This window comes from Prorops nasuta, unplaced genomic scaffold (assembly GCF_024137725.1).
Source record: "Prorops nasuta isolate Cenicafe-Biocafe unplaced genomic scaffold, Cenicafe_Pnas_1.2 PNAS00010, whole genome shotgun sequence".
Taxonomy (NCBI): Eukaryota; Metazoa; Arthropoda; class Insecta; order Hymenoptera; family Bethylidae; genus Prorops; species Prorops nasuta.
In genome coordinates this window covers 4735460-4758441 of record NW_027116807.1, presented here as the reverse complement: position 1 = coordinate 4758441, position 22982 = coordinate 4735460, and the positions used below count along the sequence as shown (strand labels likewise).

At 36.7% G+C, this 22982-nt stretch overlaps 3 protein-coding genes across 5 annotated transcripts; 1 reads left to right on the top strand and 2 right to left on the bottom strand.

Moving 5' to 3' along the window:
- Positions 1 to 3676: 3676 nt before the first annotated feature.
- Axud1 (AXIN1 up-regulated 1) lies at positions 3677 to 14575 on the bottom strand. 3 transcript variants are annotated; one of them, XM_066733327.1, is made up of 5 exons: positions 14082 to 14575; positions 9182 to 11366; positions 8857 to 9113; positions 8337 to 8753; positions 3677 to 8161 (listed from the first exon to the last, which is right to left on the bottom strand). In XM_066733327.1, the coding sequence occupies exons 2-5, from the start codon at positions 11364 to 11366 to the stop codon at positions 7172 to 7174; spliced, it is 3849 nt and encodes a 1282-aa protein (XP_066589424.1). In that variant the 5' UTR covers positions 14082 to 14575; the 3' UTR covers positions 3677 to 7171. The 3 variants fall into 3 exon arrangements, with proteins under 3 accessions (XP_066589424.1, XP_066589425.1, XP_066589426.1); XM_066733328.1 differs by having other exon boundaries at positions 14392 to 14575; XM_066733329.1 differs by lacking the exon at positions 14082 to 14575 and adding an exon at positions 11448 to 11501.
- Positions 14576 to 15134: 559 nt separating this feature from the next.
- Positions 15135 to 16480, bottom strand: Prosbeta2 (Proteasome beta2 subunit). Its single transcript, XM_066732535.1, has 4 exons — positions 16261 to 16480; positions 15937 to 16116; positions 15552 to 15867; positions 15135 to 15488 (listed from the first exon to the last, which is right to left on the bottom strand). The coding sequence occupies exons 1-4, from the start codon at positions 16320 to 16322 to the stop codon at positions 15213 to 15215; spliced, it is 834 nt and encodes a 277-aa protein (XP_066588632.1). The 5' UTR covers positions 16323 to 16480; the 3' UTR covers positions 15135 to 15212.
- A 479-nt stretch (positions 16481 to 16959) lies between these two features.
- On the top strand, positions 16960 to 21975 carry lds (lodestar). The gene is made up of 12 exons (XM_066732833.1): positions 16960 to 17312; positions 17391 to 17527; positions 17593 to 17934; positions 18010 to 18152; positions 18639 to 19071; positions 19483 to 19620; positions 19699 to 19916; positions 19982 to 20483; positions 20563 to 20918; positions 20997 to 21164; positions 21236 to 21435; positions 21578 to 21975. The coding sequence occupies exons 1-12, from the start codon at positions 17137 to 17139 to the stop codon at positions 21723 to 21725; spliced, it is 2961 nt and encodes a 986-aa protein (XP_066588930.1). The 5' UTR covers positions 16960 to 17136; the 3' UTR covers positions 21726 to 21975.
- The last annotated feature ends 1007 nt before the right edge of the window (positions 21976 to 22982 follow it).

Sequence of the window (22982 nt, the reverse complement as noted above, 5' to 3'; positions counted from 1 at the left end):
ATTTTGATATACATATTGTAGTTTATTGCCCTTTTACATGTATATATGTATCATTAAAACTAAAAGTAATAACGAGTAGATCTCAGTATTGAGATACATGGTAAATTAACGATTACTCTTGCAAAGATAATGTTGAATGGAAATAAAAGGGCATTTAACACACGCTTGGTTTACATCAGAGTCACGTGTATGTGAAATTTATCCGAAGGCAGGAGCGCGTGGACGACAAGCGCGGTGGTATATCGTAATAGATGAATCTCAATGGTCAATTTTATTAATATGCGGTCACCTTGAATCCCTCTTATATCGTTGGAACTCTGTTGGTAATAGTGCGAGAGTGTGTGGCCACCCACACTCTTTATTCCAGGTATACGCAATTTCTTCGGCTTTATCAATAATATTAAAATATAAATAAAGCTTCCTCTAGCTATATATACATTTGCTCTAGCCTTTTTTCTTTCATCCATTCTTTATAGATATGCAGTGAGCAATGGGGAAAAGGCAGAAAGAGGTTTACAGAGTGGGTAATATACAAAATGTATTATATCATTTTGAGAATGTAGAGGCGTTTAAGGGTGCAGTGCAGTGTATTACGATAGAACGTAACAAGTATACTATCTGCCCGCCTGCCTACTCGCTACTTACCCAGGCTCCTATAACTGTGACGTATCTATTGTGACGCGCGCAACACCACTGGTGACAAGACCTGCGTCACTCTGACGTTCGTTAATTCATCAACGATAGGGGCGAATTGCTTGATATATAAGCTCTATAGTCTATAAACTTATTTTACGAATTTTCTTTCTCCTCGCTTCACTTCAGAATAATATTATTAAAATGCCGTATCCAACCGATCTGCAAAATAATGGTATTTTTTTCTTATTAATACCGCGAGTACCTGAATATTGAGAAAACTATTAAAAATTTTGAGTCAAAAGTATATAATAGAGTATTTGCATGAAACCTTGTAAAACGCGGGAGAGTAGATATAACGAGCGCTATCGACTTAAATTATATTATCAGAAATAAAGCATTAAAAATTAACATTTAAATTTGACATTTAATTTAATCTTTATATAATTTCACGAGCAATAATTATAGTACGCGTAGCGAGTCTTTTAACGGAGGAAAAAGTCTGTGCAAATAAAATGACTCTAATAAGAGAGATTTTTCAGGCTATTTTTATATCTGTGCACGAATCTGAACAAAACCTAGAATTAAATTGTTTATACTTATACATGCATAAATCACACGTAGACTGGTAGGTAATAGAGGATGAAAAAGGACTTTGCTCCGTCGTCTATCAATTGAGCCTATTGCAACTGTTATTATTGAAAGAAAATTACAGCAATATTTTAGCAAACGGAGCAAAGGGATACACGGAAACATAGTAAATAATTAAATTCTAGTGTAAAATTATTTAAACTGCGGTGGCGAATCATCTTCGTCTACTAGAATCAAAGCATCCTCACCGTTTGTAAGCACGAGACAATATACACGGTATGTACACAGTATAAAAGTTTTGCCCCAATTCATCGAATTTCAATTATATAAATGGTTCTTGCTACTACACCCAAGTCGAATATTTTAATATTTTGAAACGGCTGATGCAAACTTGTTTACCTCTTGATCGTTACTATATATATATTTAAGCTTAGGGTTTTCTACTTTTGCGCACTTTTTCCACTCTTGTTTGTGCAAGTTCACGGTGTGATAGTCCGTGAGAGAGTTGCACTATAGTCCATTGTATAAAGGACGTGTATTATACATTACTATATAGTCTTCCTACAAGTCTCCTATGTATATATAGGCACGAGAAATTAACTTCCAGTATGTAGATGAATACCAGCGTATCAGACAGCTAATTTCACATTGTGCGATAGATGTATATAAGAAAAACTTTCGCTAATAAATAGAAGGATATAATTAAACATGAAATATTGCGGGGGTCTTATGAATACATAGATGGGAGAGAAAATCTGTAAGAGAGAGAGACGAGTGCGAAGGAATGAAAAAAGAGAAAGGTATAATTACCAAGGAATCGTCCACATTGTCAGTGCTCATAGCCCACTGCTAGCGCAAGAGAAGTTGCAATCGTCGCCTTCGTCTTCGTCGATGTTCTTCGCCGTACTTCCGGTTGAACAGCCTAATATTCGTCATTCTGCAGAATATCCTAATGTCTCGATGTTGTTGTTGCTGCAACGGACTGAACTTTCCGTAGGTAGCCGTGGCAATGCCGCGCACCTGTCATCTGGCATCGCACTTGAAGCTTCTCAGAGTAGAGCAATATCGAATATCCAATGATAGCAGCGGCAGCAGCAATAACAAACAGCAAAAGTAGTAGCACGATACGATAAGAGACAGATGTTTATAGCAAGGAATGAGGGAAGAGAGTACAAGGGGGGAGGTGCAGGAGGAGGTAGAATCAGAAGGAGAGCGAGAGAAGCGGGACACTGACACAACGAGAAACGTCAACGACACTGACACGCCGCGCTCTTAAGTCGAGCTAGTCCGCTGCTTTCTCAATTTTCTCGCGCTGCATTAGGTAGCACGAACGGAAAAGCACCATAAGGCACCTATAGTATGTACACGCAACGGTTTGTCTGAATCCTTTGATGGTACAGTAATAGACGCAAAAGTAACAATTCACTGCAACACGATAAACGAAACTAACCTCTGGTCTGGACGGAAATGGCAGTAGTACTACAAGTACGGGCAGGCTTTTATCAAGCACCAAGCTCCATCCAGGTTGTCCAGTTTAGCGGCGCGGTAGCATCAGCATTAAGCAAGCAGTAGTGCTCCGCGGTCGAGGAGAACCCAACACTCGTCGACGCAATGGCAAAGCAAAGGCAGAAATGTCGTTCCCTTCCCTTTCGACCGTTCGACGCCGCGTCATCCATCCCTTCTTACTTCTCCAGTTTGCTATCTTCCTTCTCAACAGCCAATTCATTAACTGCGACCTCTAAAAATAAATTAATTGTCAGAATGAACAATTACTTCTTCCTTTAAACGAATGGAGTAATTCTCAATAGGTTAAACTTCTTTGCTTTAAAAACTCGATACAAATGAGACAAACCAGAATTTCACAAATGTATCATACATAACCCCAAACAATTTTCTCTTCTCTCTTCTCGCTGTGGCGCCATGCTCATTCGTCGTCCGATTGGTCCAATTCCAACATGTGCGCGCGCAGAGTTTCGATTCTTGGCGGTAATTTTAATCCTGTTATGGCGCCATGCCCTTTCGTCATTCAATTCCAAAGCACTCCTACCCTTGGCGGTACTTTTAATTTTCATAGAAATGTTATTTAGGCATCCTCTTCCCACCTTCTCTTTCTCTCTCTTTCTTTCTGTGGAACATTTTTATTAATTTACAACTATAGATTTTATAAAACATTTTCTTCTTACTGTTTTTTATCAAGAATGGTATAAAGCCATATACTTAGCAAGAGTCTTATAAAACTGTTTGAAAAGCTTTAAGTTTAAAAATGAAAATCTAAGTGGTTTGACAAATTTTTGTCTCCACCATGGAAATATCCAGAAAATATGAGTATATGTAAAACTAAAATATAAGATAATGTACATACCATAACGAGAATCCTTTTTACAACATTTAATAAAACGTTATGAACTTATTTTTTTTTTACTGAAATATTCTAAAAGTTACTTTACATACGTTTTGATATAATTAAATGTATATTTATATGTTGTACAGAAGTATATCATATCCCTTGCAGCGCTTTAGCTTAAAAACTCCATTAGTTAACATATCTTTGTAAACTACTATATTTAGGAGGCTTTAATTTCATTTATAATAGCATATTAACAATTTAGGCACCGATTAAAATAGTAGCACAAACTCAAGCATGTACAAAAGTTTAACAAAGAATGCTTGGGACTTGACACGATTAGTATATGCAGTATATAAATTTAATTAATACTATATATATATTTATATATATACCATTTTCTATATCAACTATCTTTCATGGGGTGGTATAGCGATCACCGCCCTGGGGATGCCGCCGCAGCCGCCTTCGTTGACAAGGTCCGAGTCAGAAAATTTATAGGATGATGAAAAGAGATCGGTGCAATCTTCTCTTCTTTACAATTTTATTATACTATACCTTTGTGTGTGACAATGGTAAGCGTAAATTTACCATACCTTTTGCTCCAATTTTTCTACTGTATTTTATATTATTTATAATATCAATAACTAAACTTTCGAATCGCTCTGGCAGACACAGCATTATCTACATCACAAGGTTTCAATTTTTATCTTGGCCTTATTGCTCATTTTAAATCAATTACGATACATTAAAATGAAAAGTATAGTTCTCAGGATTAATTATGGAGATTTAAGTTGATAAATTCTTCTTTCCATATTTCTTATAGATTAAAAATGTTAATATGTTTTCCTTGAATCGTGATTCTTTTGAAACCGTTTCAGAGTTATATTCAATCTAATCAATGTACCAGTATCTTCTCATTTTAAAGATGCATGCTATATATTATCTGAATCAATCTCATGTCAGATTTACCAAACTGTGACTCAGCGAACGCTAAAGTACAAAATTGTACAAAATTCATCAGGTAGAACAAATACTCCCCACAACGGACTAAGGCTATAAAACTTAATAATATTGCACTAATATTACGAAAAAATCTTTCTTAAATATGCACAAAAATTTGCAAGCTTAAATAATATCGAAATAAATATTCAGCACATTGAAGACGAACAATGATAATAATTACGCGTCGCGCGATTCAAGAAATTAACACCATAATTCAATAAATTATGCAATTATTGCGAGAGCCTAGAACCAGATAATCATTCATTACATATCTTTTGCTTATGCACAGGAATTAAGGCTATGTACATGTAAAAGCATACCGTCTTCAATATGTTAAGTTATTTATACTATAGCAAAAAAAATATGTTTGTTAATAAAGTGGAAAATTTCTATTACAAGTAAATTACAACGAGTAATGAAATATTGTTAAACATGATTTAGTATACAGAGTGTGGTCGATATGCTAGCACCATATAACAATCTAGCAATGGAGATGTACAGTAGATGCAATGCATGTGCCCTGTTTTTGGTTTTAGATTTATCGGTACGCAAATCAACTATATTTTTTCGCAGACAGTCTTTCTCTTTAGATAGATAAAAATCATCTAAAATCAATATTTACTAACTGATATTATAAAGAACTTGTAATTAGATTCTTAACCTATTATGAAATTGGCTATTCTTGCGTATGCATATTAGCAGGTAATAACATTGCTTACAGGAATAAAATGTGTATATAATATTGTTGCACTATCTATATGTGTATACTCGTATGGGTTTTACTTTTCGATAGTTCATGCCCTGATTATGAATAAGCTGCATTCATAAGCATATCGTTAAATCTTACAGGAGGTCTACCAAAAGTGTAAAATCGATCAATATTTATATCTCCTTCAAGTGAGAATTGTGAAAATGAGTGCGTTCAACCGTTTCAGTTCATTGCTTTTTAAAATTGACTAACCATGTCGAGTATTTTACTAAGCGCTTGAAAAACGCGCTGCGTCGGCTGAACGAATACAAATATTACGAATATTTTTGCATATTATGCGAGGTAAATAAATGTTCAAAAAAATGACGTTGGAAAAATAGAAAACCCTTTTAACAAGAAAAGTATTAAAGAAGCAATCAAAGTGATGTATCCTATCCTAATTAAGGTAGCATATCAAATACTTGGAATAAAAAAGTGCGACTCCACTAATGTACCGAGCCTTTGATATTTGACTAAAATTACGAATGGGGATTAGTTCGACAATTATAGTTCTCTCGTCATCACTTCAGACATTACATGCGTGTACTACTATAGTACTACAAGAACCTGAGAAACTTATGTTTCAGGTGGTAGTAGCTACTTTAGTTTTAAAAAATTGCATATCTCTACAGGCAGTTTAGATAAAATATTTCCCGTGTTTATTCGCGAAAGCTCAAACTTACCAGTGCAAGGTAAGTCTGAAAAACCTCTAGAGGAAAGTTGTACTATTTTGGCAGTAATCATTATTTTACTTTATTATACTTCTTCCTTATTACCTAATGTTTCCCCCTGACTTGTTATTATTGGTCTTCTACCGATATTATTGGCAAATTAGAGACATTGTTATAAATGAACGAACATTTACGAATGAAAAGAATTTTTTTTATTCGGTATTATAATAACCATGAAAAAAATTATGTTCAGCAGAACTACCTCGTTACTTATCCATTTAGTATCGACATATATTTTGCATATAAATTAAATTCTCATCAGTACTAATATCTTATTTTATTGACGTTAGAACATTATTTGAAAGAAAAACCCCATCTGAATTATCTTTGTAATTCAACTTTTTTCGTAATACATCACTTAGATCACCTTGTCGGTAGTCTACAATTGTCTGCCCTCTTCTCTCATTTACACACTGGTTAATTGATTAGCAATACTATTGGTGCAAGAATACGAATAATTATAATTATTCATATAAATCAGACGGATTTCCGGGCGCAGTCCTTTTGGTAAACCATCCTATTGCTTATAAATGTTTACATTTTCGTAAAGCCTTGTAGTTTTACATTCAAAGTATAATAGTCGAATGTACGAAGTAGCGTTCTAAACTGATCCCTTGTTTGTTTCTTGGTCATAATTTCACTGAAATTTCCCTCCCTCTTATGGGGTTTTCTTTCTTCGTATGGTACTTCCAATTAGAGATTATCGGAGATTTTCGACGACAAAGAACTTCCTCGCATAATCCTTTGTCAAAAGCGACTACGGACACTTGGAACTTGGAAACGCCATCCTACCTTTCATTTCTTTCAACACCTCGCGAAAATGATTGTGTTCAAAGTTTCTATCCCGGGCGGATGCGCGATGAGCTGAACAAATTTCCTAATATCCACGAAACTTGTCTTGAATTAGCTATTGCCAGTACAAGCTCCTGTTTCACGTAGAGAACTATGAAATTTATGATTTTCTTTAATCTGCACGATGCAAAAATTTCACTAATACGCACTCTACTCCTTAGCTAACAACAATTTATTGAATCATCTTTAAACAAATTATTTATGAAATTAGCTCTCAATATGCATACTCATCACTCGACAGTGTTTCTTCCTTCTCGGCAATTCTCTTTAAGCAGATACAGTTTCAACCATTGACTTTTTAATAATCTCTCCGAAGTTTTCGTCACATTCGGCCGTACCTTCCAATCTCTTCTGACTCTCTTCGCTTTTCTCAGTTTCATTTTTCGCTGCAGAAACGTGATAAGTGCTGTGGTTCTGAGGCTCCAACTCACCATAGTAAGAATATCTGCCAGACAACAATTCCGAAAATGGTTCAAGTTTGCCCATTTGTTGTACAATGGTATTCACCGGTTGCACCGAGTTTAAATTGGTATATTGGGATCCTGTAGATTCATCTTGAGCGTAGCTTGTCGTTTCGTAACTAGAAGAACTATGACCTGGATGGGCCTGGCAGCTTCCGGAAATTGAATTGGCATCCTGGCTGTAGGGAGCGTAATGCGCAAAGCTTTGATTACCCGAGGCAGCTTGAAATTGTGTTTGAAATTGTGCTCTGGAAGTAGAGGGAAGATTTGTATACTCTTGGTAATCTTGGTAAGCCGTTTGTTGAAAATTTACACCGATATTAGCCTGTCCGGGAAAAGCTTGAAAACTGTGATTGAATTCAGGATGTATCTTTCTTTGACAATTTTGCTCTCCTTCAACGGTGTCATCCGTATAGCAATCATCCCTTATTGCATAAAAATCCAGGCTATCCTCTCTAGCATTAGGCAAAATCTGTTGGCAGCTAACTCCGTTACTTCCGATGCTATGATTTTCATAATGCAAAGTTGTAAAACTACGACCACTTATGGACGCTTCTCCATCTGTATTGTCAATCATGGAGGATAAATTGATTTCTCTCAGCTGCCCTCTTCCACCTTGATTGTCAGGAATTTCGTGTACAATTCCTTCTTCATCACGTTGCTTCTTCTCCAATTCAAGCCTCATCAATGTATGTATAAAGTGCGTTCTCACTCGCACGGGATTAAACTCTATTCTCCCCGAACTGTTGGCGCAGCCATCGCGAGAACAGCCACAGGGAAATCCTGCGCGATCAACCTACAAAAAAATATAATAAATTATACGTTCTCTTCGCTACTTTTATACACGCGGATTGAATAATTCTTTTTTACTCTCTATTTTATTATTATTATTTTAAGAGAAATACCGTCTCTCGAATTCCACATTTATCTACTCACTATTGTTGATTTGCTTGATCAACTTTAAAACTTACTTGACATTTTACATTTGCTCTACTACAAGGACAACTCTCTGGATCACAGTATCCCTTGCAGCCGCAACCACAGTGCTCTCTACTGGCTCTAATATCCCGGCACTCGTCTTTCTCAACAGTGTCAATTCGACGTACACCAGCAGCTCGAAGCAACGCTCGCCTTTGCCACGTTGGAACAGGCTGTAAAAAGTAATAACTATCAATGTCTAGATCCTCGCTATCGCTAGGTTCTTCGTCGGTATCATCGCTCGGATCTTCGGAGCTCGACGCTGCTTCCGCAACGCAATTAGCAGCCCGCTCGGATCGCAACTGTGCTAATCTTGCTCGATGAATTCGCCTCTGTTCAGCGGCATGCTCGGGTAATGAAAACCTTTCGGCATAGGTATGCGTAGCACTCATTCCAAGCGTGCTACCGCCCTAAAATTAATAAAATATAAACAAAAGTTTCCTTTATAAAATACCATTGTACGGAAAGGAGTAATTATTACTGAGAAACTAATGAAATAAGCTATAAATATACCTGAGATGGTACACAGGTGAATCCCTGCGATCGGGGGAAGTAATAAACCGTGACAGCATCGAATTGAATAGTGCGCTTCTTTTTAATGCTCTCATCCTTATTACTTCGCTTAGCACTCGGCTCACCTTCCACACAGTCCGACAATCTTCGTTTGAGATTGCTCTTTGTCGGGTTCTGAAAACTCGTCAGAGTCGTTTGGGACGAGCCAGATGCATCCGTATTGCTCGAATGGGGGAAAATCACCAATTGATTTTCAGCTGAAAGAGAAGAAGTGTTTCTTAGTATCTGTCAATGTTGTTTGTGATCGTTTCTAGGGGACATTTACCTTTCTCTTTATCAGACAGAATATCATCGGGTATCCTGTCGAGAAAAGACGTCTCCGAGTCACTCTCAGGCGCTGGAGCGGTACCAGCTTCCCCAGGGATCTCACTGCCCAGTCCCGAATCGCTGCCATCTGAGCGTACCTCGTCTCCGGTACCAGGAGCCAAGGTCAAACTGCTCGCTGAATCTTCGATAAAGTTATCGGGTTGTTCGGACTCTATCCTAGTGACGAGCTCGGGAACGATCTCGTCACAAGCAAGGGGGTGGTGGTCGTTCTCTCGGCAGGATATCCTCCGGTCGGACATTGCTTCGTTATCGCAACGGCGAACGTGTCTGTCGACCGTTACGGTCGAAAGCTCCTGGCTATCGATCTCCGTCATCATCTCCGAACCCAAAGAGACATTTACCGCGGCAAGGTCTCTCTGACTGGATAGATTTGCCGCTGGCGCAAAAACCACCTCTTGGTCGGGATCGAGTTTCTTCATGACGACTTTTGAAGTGCCAAGATCCTCCCTCGAGGACAACCGTTGCTCGGTCCTTTGTCTGTTGGAGGACTCGGCACTCTTGATCTGAGAGTCCTCGTTAATTTTCAGTCTTGTCAAAACAATTCTGGACACGGTTCTCGGTGACAAGGGACTATTCGTCTCTTTCGGCAGTTTTGTCGTCAAGGCCTGTTGCTGGTCCTGTCTCCTTATACTAGATGCTGTCGCATACAAATTATTAGCATCCTTCTTCAACGGACACTCATCAAACTTGGCATTACTCTCTTCTCTGAGCTGCTCGTCCATTTCTCTCCCGAAGTTTTCGTCATCGCAGTCTTCGCTCCTCGAGAGCCTCGCTCCCATCTCGTCGCGTTTAACATCCGCTTTAACAACGCTCTTAGCCTCCGTGCTTCTCTGCACCGTCGTGTCCATACGCTCCAGTAGAACCATCAAGTGTTGCGTGATTTTGTGCTGCTGGTCGTGCTGAACAGAATTGGAAAGCCCGTAGTCAGCAACGCATTCGACGCAAGTTTTCGAAATAGCACGATCGTCGGGTCTCTCTCTTTTGTTGGGAAAATCCGAGATCGCAAGATGAACGGGGATGGGCGTCGACACCGCTACGTCATTGGCCAACGAACCATTGTCCCCTGGTTTCGGCTTGTGCTGCTCATTCTCCTCGTACTCCAACCGTTTCCTGCAGTCCAATGGGACATCATCAAGGGACAAATAAGACGATTGTTCGCCAGGGAGAAGCTGCAAATTCGATCGATCGCTCCTCAAGGAGCTGGGTGATTCCGGGCTGGCGAGAGAGGCTGAAGAGGAAGCGCAAGCTTCATTCGTAGCGAGGATAGGGTTGAACATGGGCGAGAAAGCTTCGGCAGTAGTACTAGCAGCAGCATCATTGACCGGTCTTCCGTCGAAGGACGAAGAGTCCGGTGTGAGGGATATCTCTCCCAAGGTGCTCTCGCGGAGGCTGACCAACACCGGAGACAGTCTACGGACGTCGTTTCTCAACTGATTGGCTTCCTCCTCGGATATCTCTACTCCGATTTTCTTAATCTCCGCCGTGGACGTTGCGAGATGCTGATCCGTCGCCGTTCGCTTTCTAGCCTCTCTCTCATTCTTGCACGCACCCTCGGTCAACCGCGGTACCGTGGTGTCGCTTGGTTTCTCGCTCAAGGACGGTGACCCTGCACCGCGATCACCAAACGTTTCCTCCTCGTTCCCACTCGTCTTTCCTCTCGCGTTCTCTACTTCGCTCCCTACAGCCGCCATCCTCCCAGACCGAAGACCCATTTTTTCTTCCGAACAATTGTACTTGTTCGTACGAGTATCTTCCAGATCACTGGCTGGCGGTAGAGCTATTGCACGTTGCTCCGACGCATGATCCTTCGTCGGAGAAGAATTTGAAGGATTTTCACGGTGAGGACTGTCGTTTGAATCAACTTCCAATCGCTGATCGGTCTCTTTAAGTGTAGCCACCGATGAGTCTCCTCCTGCATTTTCCTTAGCTGCAGTCTCTTTCTTCGCTGAAAGGTGACTTATTAGCACCGTAGCGGGTTTGCTGCTGCTGCTGCTGCTGCCTCCTCCTTCGACAGCAATTGTTCTTCCCGAAGCATCCGCTGCAGACTCTCTTCCATCCTCATTCTGCCATTCGGTACAATCTAATTCATCTAGCAGCGATTCCATTTCGGACGCTTCTCTCATCTGTAAATAGTAAGAAAAATATCAGTATATATATAGTAAGCCAGCGGTAGGATATATAGCAACAGTTTTAATTAATAATACATTGAACGAAAATTCTGCGAATTTAATCGGTCCTCGCAGGCATTCCTCTTTCAAAAGTCAATAATAAATACACAATAAAAAAGAAAAAAGTTTAACTCAAAGCTAAACTTGCGAGAGACACAGCTCTCTTTCCCAATTCATTATTTCCTGGAATTGGATAGACACTGCTGTTTATATTTTAAACGGTGTATCTACGACTCTCGTAGAACGCGTTTTTCTCTGTTTTCGGATTTACCTCCAGACATTTTTATAATAACAATTTGTATAGTAGTTGTCGCTTAATTCTAAAAACATATACATACATGTGGATTTTGTATTAATTTAATGCGTCAAGTTGATTACAATAATTGATTGATTGATATCATTATTGTATAATGTAGATAAATGTACGAGTACAAAAGGACAGGGATATAGTTAAGTGACGTGCATTGTTTCTGTAAAATGTAACTACGTGATTTTGTCGATAAAGAAATTGAGCGTGCGCAATTTAGAAGAATATTAAAATGAGAACCGCGCTCTTTCTAAAAAGGTACCTAACCGATGAAGGGGATGAGAAATTTGCTTTGAGATTTTGATGAAAGTTGCCAACCCATACAGCACACTTGACTAAAAGTTATCCTATACATATCTTTTAGTTAGCCAATTGACTGAAAGATGCCTAAAAGATGTCTTTAAGTCATTTGGTGTTCTATGGGAAGCAGCAGAAACGATAAACGAGAAGAGTGCGTAAATGCGCGCGCGCGCGTGTTCGAGAAGAGAGGGGGGGGGGGGGGGTTGTATAGAGAAGAGAAATGAATAAGGAATAACTGTGTGTATTACTATATATTACTATAGACATACACGCAGAAGAGAAAAACAACGGAACTAGAGGGGAAGAATCAATGCAGGTTACCATGGAAACCGCGGCATACGATTTTCCTTCTATATCTCTATTCAGAGCAACTTCTCATTTTCTCAGTCCTCACTTAGTTCTATCCTTTACTCAGCCGAGCTTTCGGTGTAAAAGAAATAATTAGTAAAACGTAGCGACTATATGGTATAGTTTACAAAAATTCTTTCAATTTTCCATTTGGCCATTTGCTGAAATTCGAGAAATGCTATATTATAGCGTGCGACGTTCAGGGAATATTCTGGGGATGTTCACTAGATGCGTTAATATCCTTGGAGAATCTAAGGATCTTTTCTGGGAATATTCATGCTGCTGCGGCTATATTATATATTTTTTCCATTTCGTACTCCTATATTCCATGAAGGCCTGAATTTCTTCCAACATCTTTTTCAAAACACTCTGCACTATATTATAATCTATAATTTTCTGTGAATCAAACACCCATTGTGTATCTTTTGTGATCGTATTGTCACACCACACGCCACCGATTACTACCACCGCTTCGGAAGAGAAAAGCACACCTATTTATGTTTTTAAAGGCATATTAGTTATTACCATTATGCTAACAGTGAACGCGCGAGCGTGCAAGTAATTTAATCAACTTGTCCAGGTCCTTGAACCGTGACAAATTGTGACCTCATATCGTAAACGAAAATCAGGGTTTTCCTACAAATTATAACTTACTACTTCAATATAATTAATCAAAAACGTGGACAATGGTTAACACATTGAAAGTAATCGAAATGACTTGCTGATTATTCCACCCATTTCTTCGCGCTATAATTATATAGAAAATGTCCCAAGAAGTACCACCACCGCGCGTACCGATCAACTGCACGCATCAGCATCTCAAATTGCAGCACAAATCTCCTCATCGTCTCATATTGAAGCGCGCCCTTGCTTATTCCCAATTTACGAATCGATTTGAGTACAACGAACGAGCCTCTGCAAACTCTTCATAATCATAAATTAAACTGCAATACGATTATTGCATTTCTTTTGCAAGATTTTATCTTCGGTAACTCATTTTTGTACCGAAGAAAATCAATCGCTCGATCACTGAACAAAGTATACTTAAGATTGGGTCGAAGATGAAGAGAGGGTGCTGCGTTGTATATCTCACACGTTGGGAATCTTTTTCTTTTCTTCTTTCTTTTAGCGTGTACGAATCTTGTACAAAGTACTATCTTACAGTTTTAATAGTCACAATTGAGACAATTTTGATTTCCTAATTGTTAAATTTAAATCTTAAAAGGTTTCTTTTGTTTTATCCAATTATAGGATGCAATAATCTGTTATGATTCTGAGCTGGATAAGCAGCTCTTGCCAAAGTGCGATTTTCGCGGTCATATCGCTGTCGCATTGTCTAACGAATAATAAACCCTTTACTAGGCTAAATATAGTTCTGCAGTAGCGATTCGTAATATATATTAGCGAGGCTCAACAAAGAGATTGATCGACTGCTCTCATTGCTACGCTATCTATTTAGCAATGAGAAAGTTAGTGAGGGGAATGGAGCGTCTGACATTGTATCACAGATTGTTTCACTCAAGTGTATAGCTTCATCTTGCTTCTGTGGAATAAGCCATATTTATCAATTGGATATGTGTGTTAGGATAATATACTACGTATTCACAAATCTGATTGCTAAGAAGTTATATGTCATTGAATTTGAAGTGAAAACGCAGCCGGCGACTGAGTCATTGCGAAAGACTAGAACGATCATCGATAGTGCAACAACTTACTGATTTTTAAAGAGATGTCACATTTCCAACTTTTTGCAGGCATGCAGCCCGCTGTAACTCGTCTCTTTTTCGACACTTCGTTGTATTCTCACAGCCAGCAGTCTGACCAAACGCGTTTTCGATAATAGCCGTACACACAGTACACACTACAACCGTGCTTCTCTCCAACGATCACATCATGGCGCGTAGCAGCAGCCTGCGAGCCATCTTGAAGCACCGATGAGGGCTTCGGACACTCACGCACACAACTATATCTTTTCCTTCTCTTTGTTAATAAGCATAATAAGTATACCTAGTACTTATTACCTACCAAGCTCCCAGCAAGTAGACATCACAGGGGCATATGTTACAATAGTCGAGCCATATAACGCGAGTCCTCTTTTAGAAGGACGACATACGGATTATTATTGTATATAGTACACATACACACTAAACTAAGTTACACCACACGGCTGACGGCGGCTCTGCGCTCTATGCTAGCTAGTGCCCAATCAGCCCACTGCCAGCACTGCCTGGCAAAAGCGAAAGCTACTGGAAATGGCCGCTCCTGTTATAGGGGCAGCACAATTCTCAAGAAAACGTTGCCTCCCTCCCTCCCCATCGCACACTCATCCCTTAAACGCTAAAAATCAAACTCCGCTATTATCACACCCCACCCACCCCATCACGTTATATGTACGTATGTACGGTCTTTCCGGTAACAAAGCCGTAATCAGCCTTAATCGCTAGTAAAACAGCATAAATTACATTGTTTTGATCATCGTTAGCCTGGCGCATATAAAATTTTCCAATTTCTTGTTACGGCGAGAAGAAATCTTACTTTGTAGGCCTTTCTTCAAAGAATATCCTATTTAACGAGAAAAAATAATAGTTGAATTTATTTTCTTACAAAATAAAACAAAGCTTGATGCGTGTTTAACTTGTACACTCTCCTAAATCCTTTTAATATAAATACTGGAAACATTTATGAAATAATACATGTTATTCTGTAAACTGCACCTTTATATGATTAACATTACAATTTTAATGGAGTCTGTTCAAATACATATACCATTGAAAAGAATTATTAAATTTATTCAGATATTTAAAGTAAAATTTGATTAATACAAAAACTTTAAATCTATCTTTCATTCAAGTAGACACATCCATTGATTCTGTGTGAATTCCTCTAATTATTTCCTCCTCGATTACAACTGGAGTAATTTTCTTATGTAAAATAGCTGTAGTACCAGGTTTAAACTTATAAGTGCCTGTACGTTTTCCTTTCTCACAAGCAACTTCATAGGGCCGTATATAGTCAACTGATCCTTTACGAATTACGCATAAGTCAATATTTGAGCCAGATCCTAAATCATTAAGAACTCCAGCCCTTATGGCATCAGCCACTAATGTTTTTGCTGCACTTTCCTGATAAAAAATCATTATATTGTTACAAAACACAAAAATTATTGGAAAAATGTTCCCACTTACTTCCAAATTAGGTTTCCATTGACTCTCTAGCACAGCCATTGCTGCTAAAGATCCTGATCCCATAGATGCATACTGTTGAGCATCTGAAGATCCATGTGGAAATATACAATACAAATGTGGTCCATCTAGATCTACACCACCCAAAACCAAAGCAGCACCTATATAACCTTGATGGCGAAACAGAAATTGCTTGAGCATTGCATTTGCTGTACAAACAGGAACTGTTCTTGCAGTATTTAATCTATGCAATTCTAACTGACTGGCTATCATTGAAGTTGTCATTTCTGTATCAGCAGCTGTTCCAGCACCGCAGCAGCTAGTAAGTTAAATAACAATTAACCTTACATATCAAAAAAATATTTAAATATGAATATGTAAAACGTACTATATATTCTGTGCCAAAGTGTGAATTTTGCTACAATTTTTATCAGCAACTATTGTATCCTCGGTAGCTCTTGTATCGGCCCCAAGTATAACTCCATCTTTATAAACGATACCACATATTGTTGTGCCAGTTTTAATAGCTTTCGGTGCCGTGAAGCCTTTCTTCATCAAATAATTGTTTCTAAAATAAATTATGTAATTTTTATAAACATCGGTGCTTATTGAAAATGACAAAGCGGTTTTCGAAAAATAAAGGTTAGGTCCAAGCTGATTATTAAAATTTTTAAAATAAACTTACTATTTATTTTTTAAACTTGTTACGTACCTTTCACATAAATCAAAAGTAAGTCCTGAAGGCAAAATTTCAGGGGCCAAAAGCGTCGACATAATGTATGGTTTACGATTTGATGACTTTTCAGTAATAAATGCTTCTCAGTTTCTCGGTTTACACCAGTTTACACTCACCAGAATGCAAATTGCAATGTAGTAGAAGCAGAAGTAGAGTGTAGACTGTAGAAGTCAGAACTGGTCAGAACGTCAATCAAGCTGAGGTTGCCGCTGAGCACAGCGTTGCCAACTCTGCCATTTTGAATTATGCTCAGAGTTGGTTCCGGGGGCCTAAAGTCCGTTATCCACAAGTTCCAAGAAATTATTCCGAGTTTTAATTTCGAGAAATATACAACCAATTAAATTGTTACTTTTCGGTTAAAGCCGTACACTGATTCGCTAAACAGTTGTGAACTAGAACTCGGATCGGTTTCTTGGATCGTGAACATCGGACTTAGGCCCGGTCTTACAGGCAATTACATTAATTAATCTATATTATATTTAATATAAAATATGTCATACGAAATACTCTACATAGTATATTCCGCGTGACATTTATTACAGCATAATTAATTTAATTGAGACCTGTAAGACCAGGCCTAAAATGGAACGCACCTTAAGTTAATTTTTATTGCTTATATATTGGTACAAGTGTGTAAATAAAAAATGGCGGTTAAACACATGATTGAAATGAAATTTGAAATGAATGTTGTCAGTTATGTTATATGCATATTGCGGTTACAGGACGACTTGATTATACAATTTCAACGTGGTATCTAAACTGTTTTAAACTACTGGAGACCACTGAAGACTGTTGGATATGATCAGATCGATGAAATCATTGTGATGTCTTTTTTCGATTAATGTTTTTTATATGATCAAAAAACAAACCAAGATGAATAATTCGTTTACTGAGTGGCGTAGTACACCGCGATCGAACAAACAATGCTCTTCAATCATTGATAGTGATACTGATGAGGAAATTAATGAAAAGTCTGAAAATAATTTGGTAATCAGTGAAACTAGCTGGGATGAAAGCAGGGAATCCAAGTAATTATTTTTATGCAAAGTTTTAGTTGTACTGCTTGGTAAATATATACTATGAATATACTGACCATTTTTTTTTAGCATTAAGCCCATTGTTGACGAATCACCAATTTTAAGTGAAATAGAAGTCAAACGACGACTTAGAAAGCAACAATTAGTTTACACTGATAGTGATGATTCAGATGATAGCTATAAGGAGAATATACAGAGCAATAATGGTTTGTTTTTGTTAATATAGAAATTTAGTAATGAAAAACTGATTTGTTAATCTTTTGTTTTGCAGATGCAACCAGGAACTGGGGTAAAAACACTGGTAAACGAAAAGATATTAGCCATGATTTTACAAAGGAGAAAATTAAGGATGCAAAGCTATCTTTTAGTACTGATAAAAATGAAACTTTTTATGAATCAAATGAGAATGAAATTTCTTACGAATCCAATGAAAATGAAACTTCTTATGAATCTAATGAAAATGAGGATCAAAGTGATTCTAGTTACGAAATTTGTGAAATTATTAAATCTGAAAATTCAGGACTTGATAGTACTGAGCACAAAACTGAAAGTAACCTAGGGAAAGATATTACAGAAATAGACAGACCTGCTTCTGTTATAACAATAGATTCTGGTATTAGTATTTTTGTTTATTCAGTAAACTTAGAATGTGTAATTTATTTTTAATTATGAATAATTTATTACTTAGATTCAGAGAATGTGTCAAAAATTGTAGAAGAATTTGCCAAGGAAGAAATTGGTGTGAGTAATATCAATCCAATTGAAGCTCAGAAGCAGGCTCTATTACAATGTAAATTGGATAAATTTAAGGCAGAAATGGCTAAGATAAATGTAACAAAATCTAACTTATAGAAAATGTCACAATGGCTCTAGAAAAATTTTAAGGGGGGAAAGGGAACTTTTAATTTTGAATAAATTTTAATAGTAAATTTAGGGGGAGAAACGTTTAAAATTATATTTAAAGATATAATGTTTATAATGGTATTATGGTTATAATGTATATAAAATCTTCATCAGTTTTGGTTTTAATATTAGAAAATTTATATCTCTAGTTGGGTGCCACTATATTGAATCGAAGATGGGGAGTTTAAAGTTATAAAATATAATAGCTAAGAATTATATAGTTACATCCAAAACTTTTAATACTTTAGTTTTTTTAATATTATAATTTGATATTTCCTACCATATATTTGTTAATTTAAGTGTATAAAATAATGTACTCTACCATCCTATAAAATTTGTCCAGTGGCATTGTGGCATGCTAAATATTTATCTTATATTGAGATTGGTTGATGATATAATACAAAATTTTTATAGGCAATTATAAATAATACAAATTTAGATGTGTTACCTGACAAGGGCGAAAAATTGATGGAAAGGAAGTTGGAATATTTAAATGAGATAGAAGAAATGGAAAGACAGTTAGGCAAAATACCACTAGTAGATACTTTTATAAAGGATGAGAAATATGAGGATGATGAAAATAAGTTTTATCTTCCTCCTAAGGATTTGTTTAATATTAAAGACGAAAAAGTTCTTGGAGAGAGGGCTCAAAAAAAAAGAGAAATGGAAAGGGCTTTAACAATAGATAGATTGCAAGATCTGCATGGTTCTCTTAATACTAGGCCAAAAGAGGATGAACAAGCAGAGGATCCTAGTGGTTTAAGAGTTTGTCTAATGCCTCACCAAAAGCATGCTTTGCTCTGGCTTTTGTGGAGGGAAACACAAAAGCCAGCTGGAGGAATTTTGGGTAAAGCAAACTGCAAAACTTAATCGATTTGTTAATAACTTATTATTAATGGGAATCCGTAAACCGACATTACAGGGCAAAAACTGCTTCGCATGCAGCGTCCTTATTTGTTGACCAATTGTAATGTTATTTCATGTTTTTGGAAATTCCAGAAGATTATCTACTGAAGTACATTGGGCACATTAACAAAAAATTGAAAAAAAAATTGTTTAAATAAATATATTAACATTATTGAAACAACAAATAAATTTCAAAATCCCCCCAAACGTACTTTGCTAAATGTTCTTGCATTTCCAAAAATATGTAATAACATTACAATCCGGCAACAAATGAGAACGCTGCATGGGAAATAGTTTTTGCCCTGTAATGTCGGTATACGAATTCTTGTTAATTTATCGAATGACTTTGCAGCCGATGATATGGGTTTGGGTAAAACCTTGACCATGATCGCACTGGTCATGACGTCTTTGGCCCAAAGTAGCATTAAATCTGATAGCGAGCATACTGAAGATAGTGAGGACGAATGGGAGAAGTCACATAAACCAATAAGTTAGTCTATTTCCAAATCCTTGCTCGCCTAATTAATTTTATGTTTATATGCACTTCAAATTTTTTACTTTTATGAAGGTAACAAAGGAGGAACCTTGGTCATTTGTCCAGCATCTCTGTTGGCACAATGGGAGGGCGAAGTTAAAAGTCGCTGTAAGAGAGGTATGCTAAGTGTGCAGATTTATCACGGTAGCTCTCGTGAAACAAAACCTATGAGGTTGGCCAATTACGATATAGTTGTTACAACCTACAATATTGTCGCAAGAGAAAACAAAACTCAATCCACCTTATTTCAGGTAAATTAAATGTTAGTGTTAATAGCAATTTTCAGTTATATTATAAAGGATAATCAATTTTGTAGATACGTTGGCAAAGGATAATTCTTGACGAAGCGCACATAGTGAGAAATCACAAAACTCAAGCATCTCTTGGTGTTTGTGCTTTGCGGGCAATTAAACGTTGGGCACTTACGGGTACCCCTGTACACAATAAGGAAATAGATCTTTATGCAATTTTAAAGTTCCTTAAATGTTCGCCGTTTGATGATTTGAAAGTTTGGAAACGATGGGTAGATTCTAAAGATGCTGCTGGTCAACAAAGATTAGCCACTGTCATGAAGAGCATAATGCTACGAAGAACCAAACAGGAACTTCAGAATAAGGGAGAAATAGAATCTTTGCCAAGCAAATCACTGGAAGTAATTGAGATTAAATTGGATACTCATGAGAAACTTGCTTATGAAAAAGTATTAGTTTATTCCCGAACGCTCTTTGCTCAATTTTTATCTCAGAGAGCTGAGAAAGAACACATGATTGAGTTACATGGTGGGAGATTCAATAAACCAACTTTTCTTTCTAATCCAAGTAAAACAAGTTGCAAATAAAATTTTGAAATGACGACAGCTAGTGGTTTTTTTGCTGAAAATTATATTTGTTTTTTTAGACAAGCAGACACAATTTACGAAGGCTCAGTCGCAACTGCTAAGTATGCACGCCGATGTTAAGTCTCACGAGATTTTGGTTCTTCTGTTACGTCTCAGGCAGATATGCTGTCATCCGGCATTGATTCATTCAATGCTAGATCAAGAAGAAATAGCGCAAAGTGGATTCGGAGACGAGGAGAATTTGGATACTAACTTATTGCGTCAAATCAATAACATCAATTTGAAAGACACAAATAATCATCCAGAGGAAGGCACTAGCGAGGATGATGATGAGATCGGAGTAGACATGAGAGTTAAAGAAAATATTCTCACTAGCGATAATCCACTTTTCGATGACAATCGTATTAGTAGTAAGGTAATTAATCTGGACAGAACTATTTATCTTTTTCAATCATTTTATCCTTTCGATATATTGAATTTTACTCATAATCAGATGAAAGCTATACTGAATACTGTAAAGGAGATCATTCCAAAAGGTGAAAAGCTTATTATCGTATCACAGTGGGCAAGCATGCTTAAGGTGGTTGCCAAAAACTTAAAGTCTGTAAAGAACGCGAGATGTATAGAATTCACGGGAAGTGTGGCCATTAAAAATAGACAGGTATTTTTAAAAAAAGGTGATTTGTAAAAAAATAAGTTTTTATATACTTTATATCTTTATTGTTTCTTTAGAGTGTAATGGATGCTTTTAATAATCCCGATTCTAATGTAAATATTCTGCTGCTATCATTAACTGCTGGTGGTGTTGGATTAAATTTAGTTGGAGGTAATCACTTGTTGTTGATTGATATTCATTGGAATCCGCAATTGGAATCCCAAGCACAAGATAGAATTTATCGATTTGGTCAAAAGCGAGACGTGTACATTTATAAGTAAGTCAAACATGATTCTCATAATTACTTATTTATTTAGATATCGGTAATTACATTAATTTGATAAATAAGACATTACGATGTTGAATTTAATCAAAATATTCTGGAAAATTTACTAGTTAAACCTTTTTATTTATTATAGATTCATTTGCAAGGATACAGTGGAGGAGCGAATCTTGAAATTGCAAGAATATAAATTAGGATTGGCGAGTAATGTTCTTGCATGCGGCAAGGGAGTACTACCATCCAAACTTTCAATGGATGATCTAAAATCTATTTTTGGCTTTTGAAATCTAATTTTACCGTTTCTTCATGATTCTTTTGTTTGTCCTTTGGTCTCAGCTTATTCTTATTTGTCTGTCAGTTATTTGAACCGATTAATACTATGTAACTTGTTATTTTATTTTTATTGCAATATTTTAAGACTGAAAACTACCAATAATTAAAAATACATTTATTTTCATTCTTATAGTTTTTATTAATTAGACTTAAAAACTTAATGTGAAAGTCATTTACGTAAATGAAGGAATACCGTTTGTATTATAGATTGTAGATCCGTTTGTTTTACTTTGGAAAATTATCACGCTGCACTTTATTTATTTGTACTGTGTGAGATATCCTAACCAAGGTAATTGAAACGACCTGTGAAATGAAAGAGAAAATGTAATTTGTTACTAAAGGCAGTAGCTTAAGGGGATGCATCGCGACGCGTGTACATACTTTCAAATTATCTTCTACAATTTTAGAAATTTGAATATTTTCATAGGGACCAAATTGTCTCGTATTGATCTGCTTAATTAGCGTAAAGGCTTATTTTTTGAATAAAAAAAAAAAAAAATTTTAATCGGATATTAATAATAATATTTTATCTCCCATCAATAATTTCGAAAAAGGGAGCCTTTACGACGCTGCGCCAAACTTCGACGAGTAATTTGAGACCAAGAAGAAGCAAATATTCCCATAAATGTAGAAGATTTTGTGGAAATACTGTTGTAGCGCAACAATGAAAAATGTGAAAATTTGCCATTATTGCGCTACAATAGTATTTCCAAAAAATCTTCTACATTTATTGGAATATTTGGTTCTTCTTAGTCTCAAATTACTCGTTGAGGTTTGGCGCAGCGTCGTAAAGGCTCCCTTTTTCCAAATTATTGATGGGAAATAAAATATTATTATTAATATTCGATTTAAAAATTTTTTTTTTTTTTTTTATTCAAAAAATAAGCCTTTACGCTAATTAAGCAGATCAATACGAGACAATTTGGTCCCTATGAAAATATTCAAATTTTTAAAATTGTAGAAGATAATTTGGAAGTACTTTTTCAACGCGAAATGCATCCCCTTAAGCATTATTGAAATGCTCATCTAAGCCAATTCAGACTAAAAATTGAATCCATGTCATTACATTGAGCATTATCATTAGATAGATGTTGAAAAGAATGTTGAACACAGGCAACAATGATATTAATGGTATCTGTCAACTAACGATAGTTTGAAAATTTACCAATCATGAAAAAGAGACAAACTTGATAAGAAGAGTTTTTATA

What these genes read in the sequence shown, in the direction of transcription:
- Axud1 (XM_066733327.1), bottom strand. Translation starts at nt 11,366, where the DNA reads ATGAGAGAAGCGTCCGAAATGGAATCGCTGCTAGATGAATTAGATTGT. An exon ending in TCTGTCTGATAAAGAGAAAG is followed by an intron (nt 9,114 to 9,181) that starts GTAAATGTCCCC and finishes CTTCTCTTTCAG; the next exon opens with CTGAAAATCAATTGGTGATT. An exon ending in GAGCAAATGTAAAATGTCAA is followed by an intron (nt 8,162 to 8,336) that starts GTAAGTTTTAAA and finishes ATTTTTTTGTAG; the next exon opens with GTTGATCGCGCAGGATTTCC.
- Prosbeta2 (XM_066732535.1), bottom strand. Translation starts at nt 16,322, where the DNA reads ATGTCGACGCTTTTGGCCCCTGAAATTTTGCCTTCAGGACTTACTTTT. An exon ending in ACTTTTGATTTATGTGAAAG is followed by an intron (nt 16,117 to 16,260) that starts GTACGTAACAAG and finishes AATTTATTTTAG; the next exon opens with AAACAATTATTTGATGAAGA. An exon ending in AATGGAAACCTAATTTGGAA is followed by an intron (nt 15,489 to 15,551) that starts GTAAGTGGGAAC and finishes ATTTTTTATCAG; the next exon opens with GAAAGTGCAGCAAAAACATT.
- lds (XM_066732833.1), top strand. Translation starts at nt 17,137, where the DNA reads ATGATCAAAAAACAAACCAAGATGAATAATTCGTTTACTGAGTGGCGT. An exon ending in CTCAATCCACCTTATTTCAG is followed by an intron (nt 19,917 to 19,981) that starts GTAAATTAAATG and finishes TCAATTTTGTAG; the next exon opens with ATACGTTGGCAAAGGATAAT. An exon ending in AACTTTTCTTTCTAATCCAA is followed by an intron (nt 20,484 to 20,562) that starts GTAAAACAAGTT and finishes TTGTTTTTTTAG; the next exon opens with ACAAGCAGACACAATTTACG.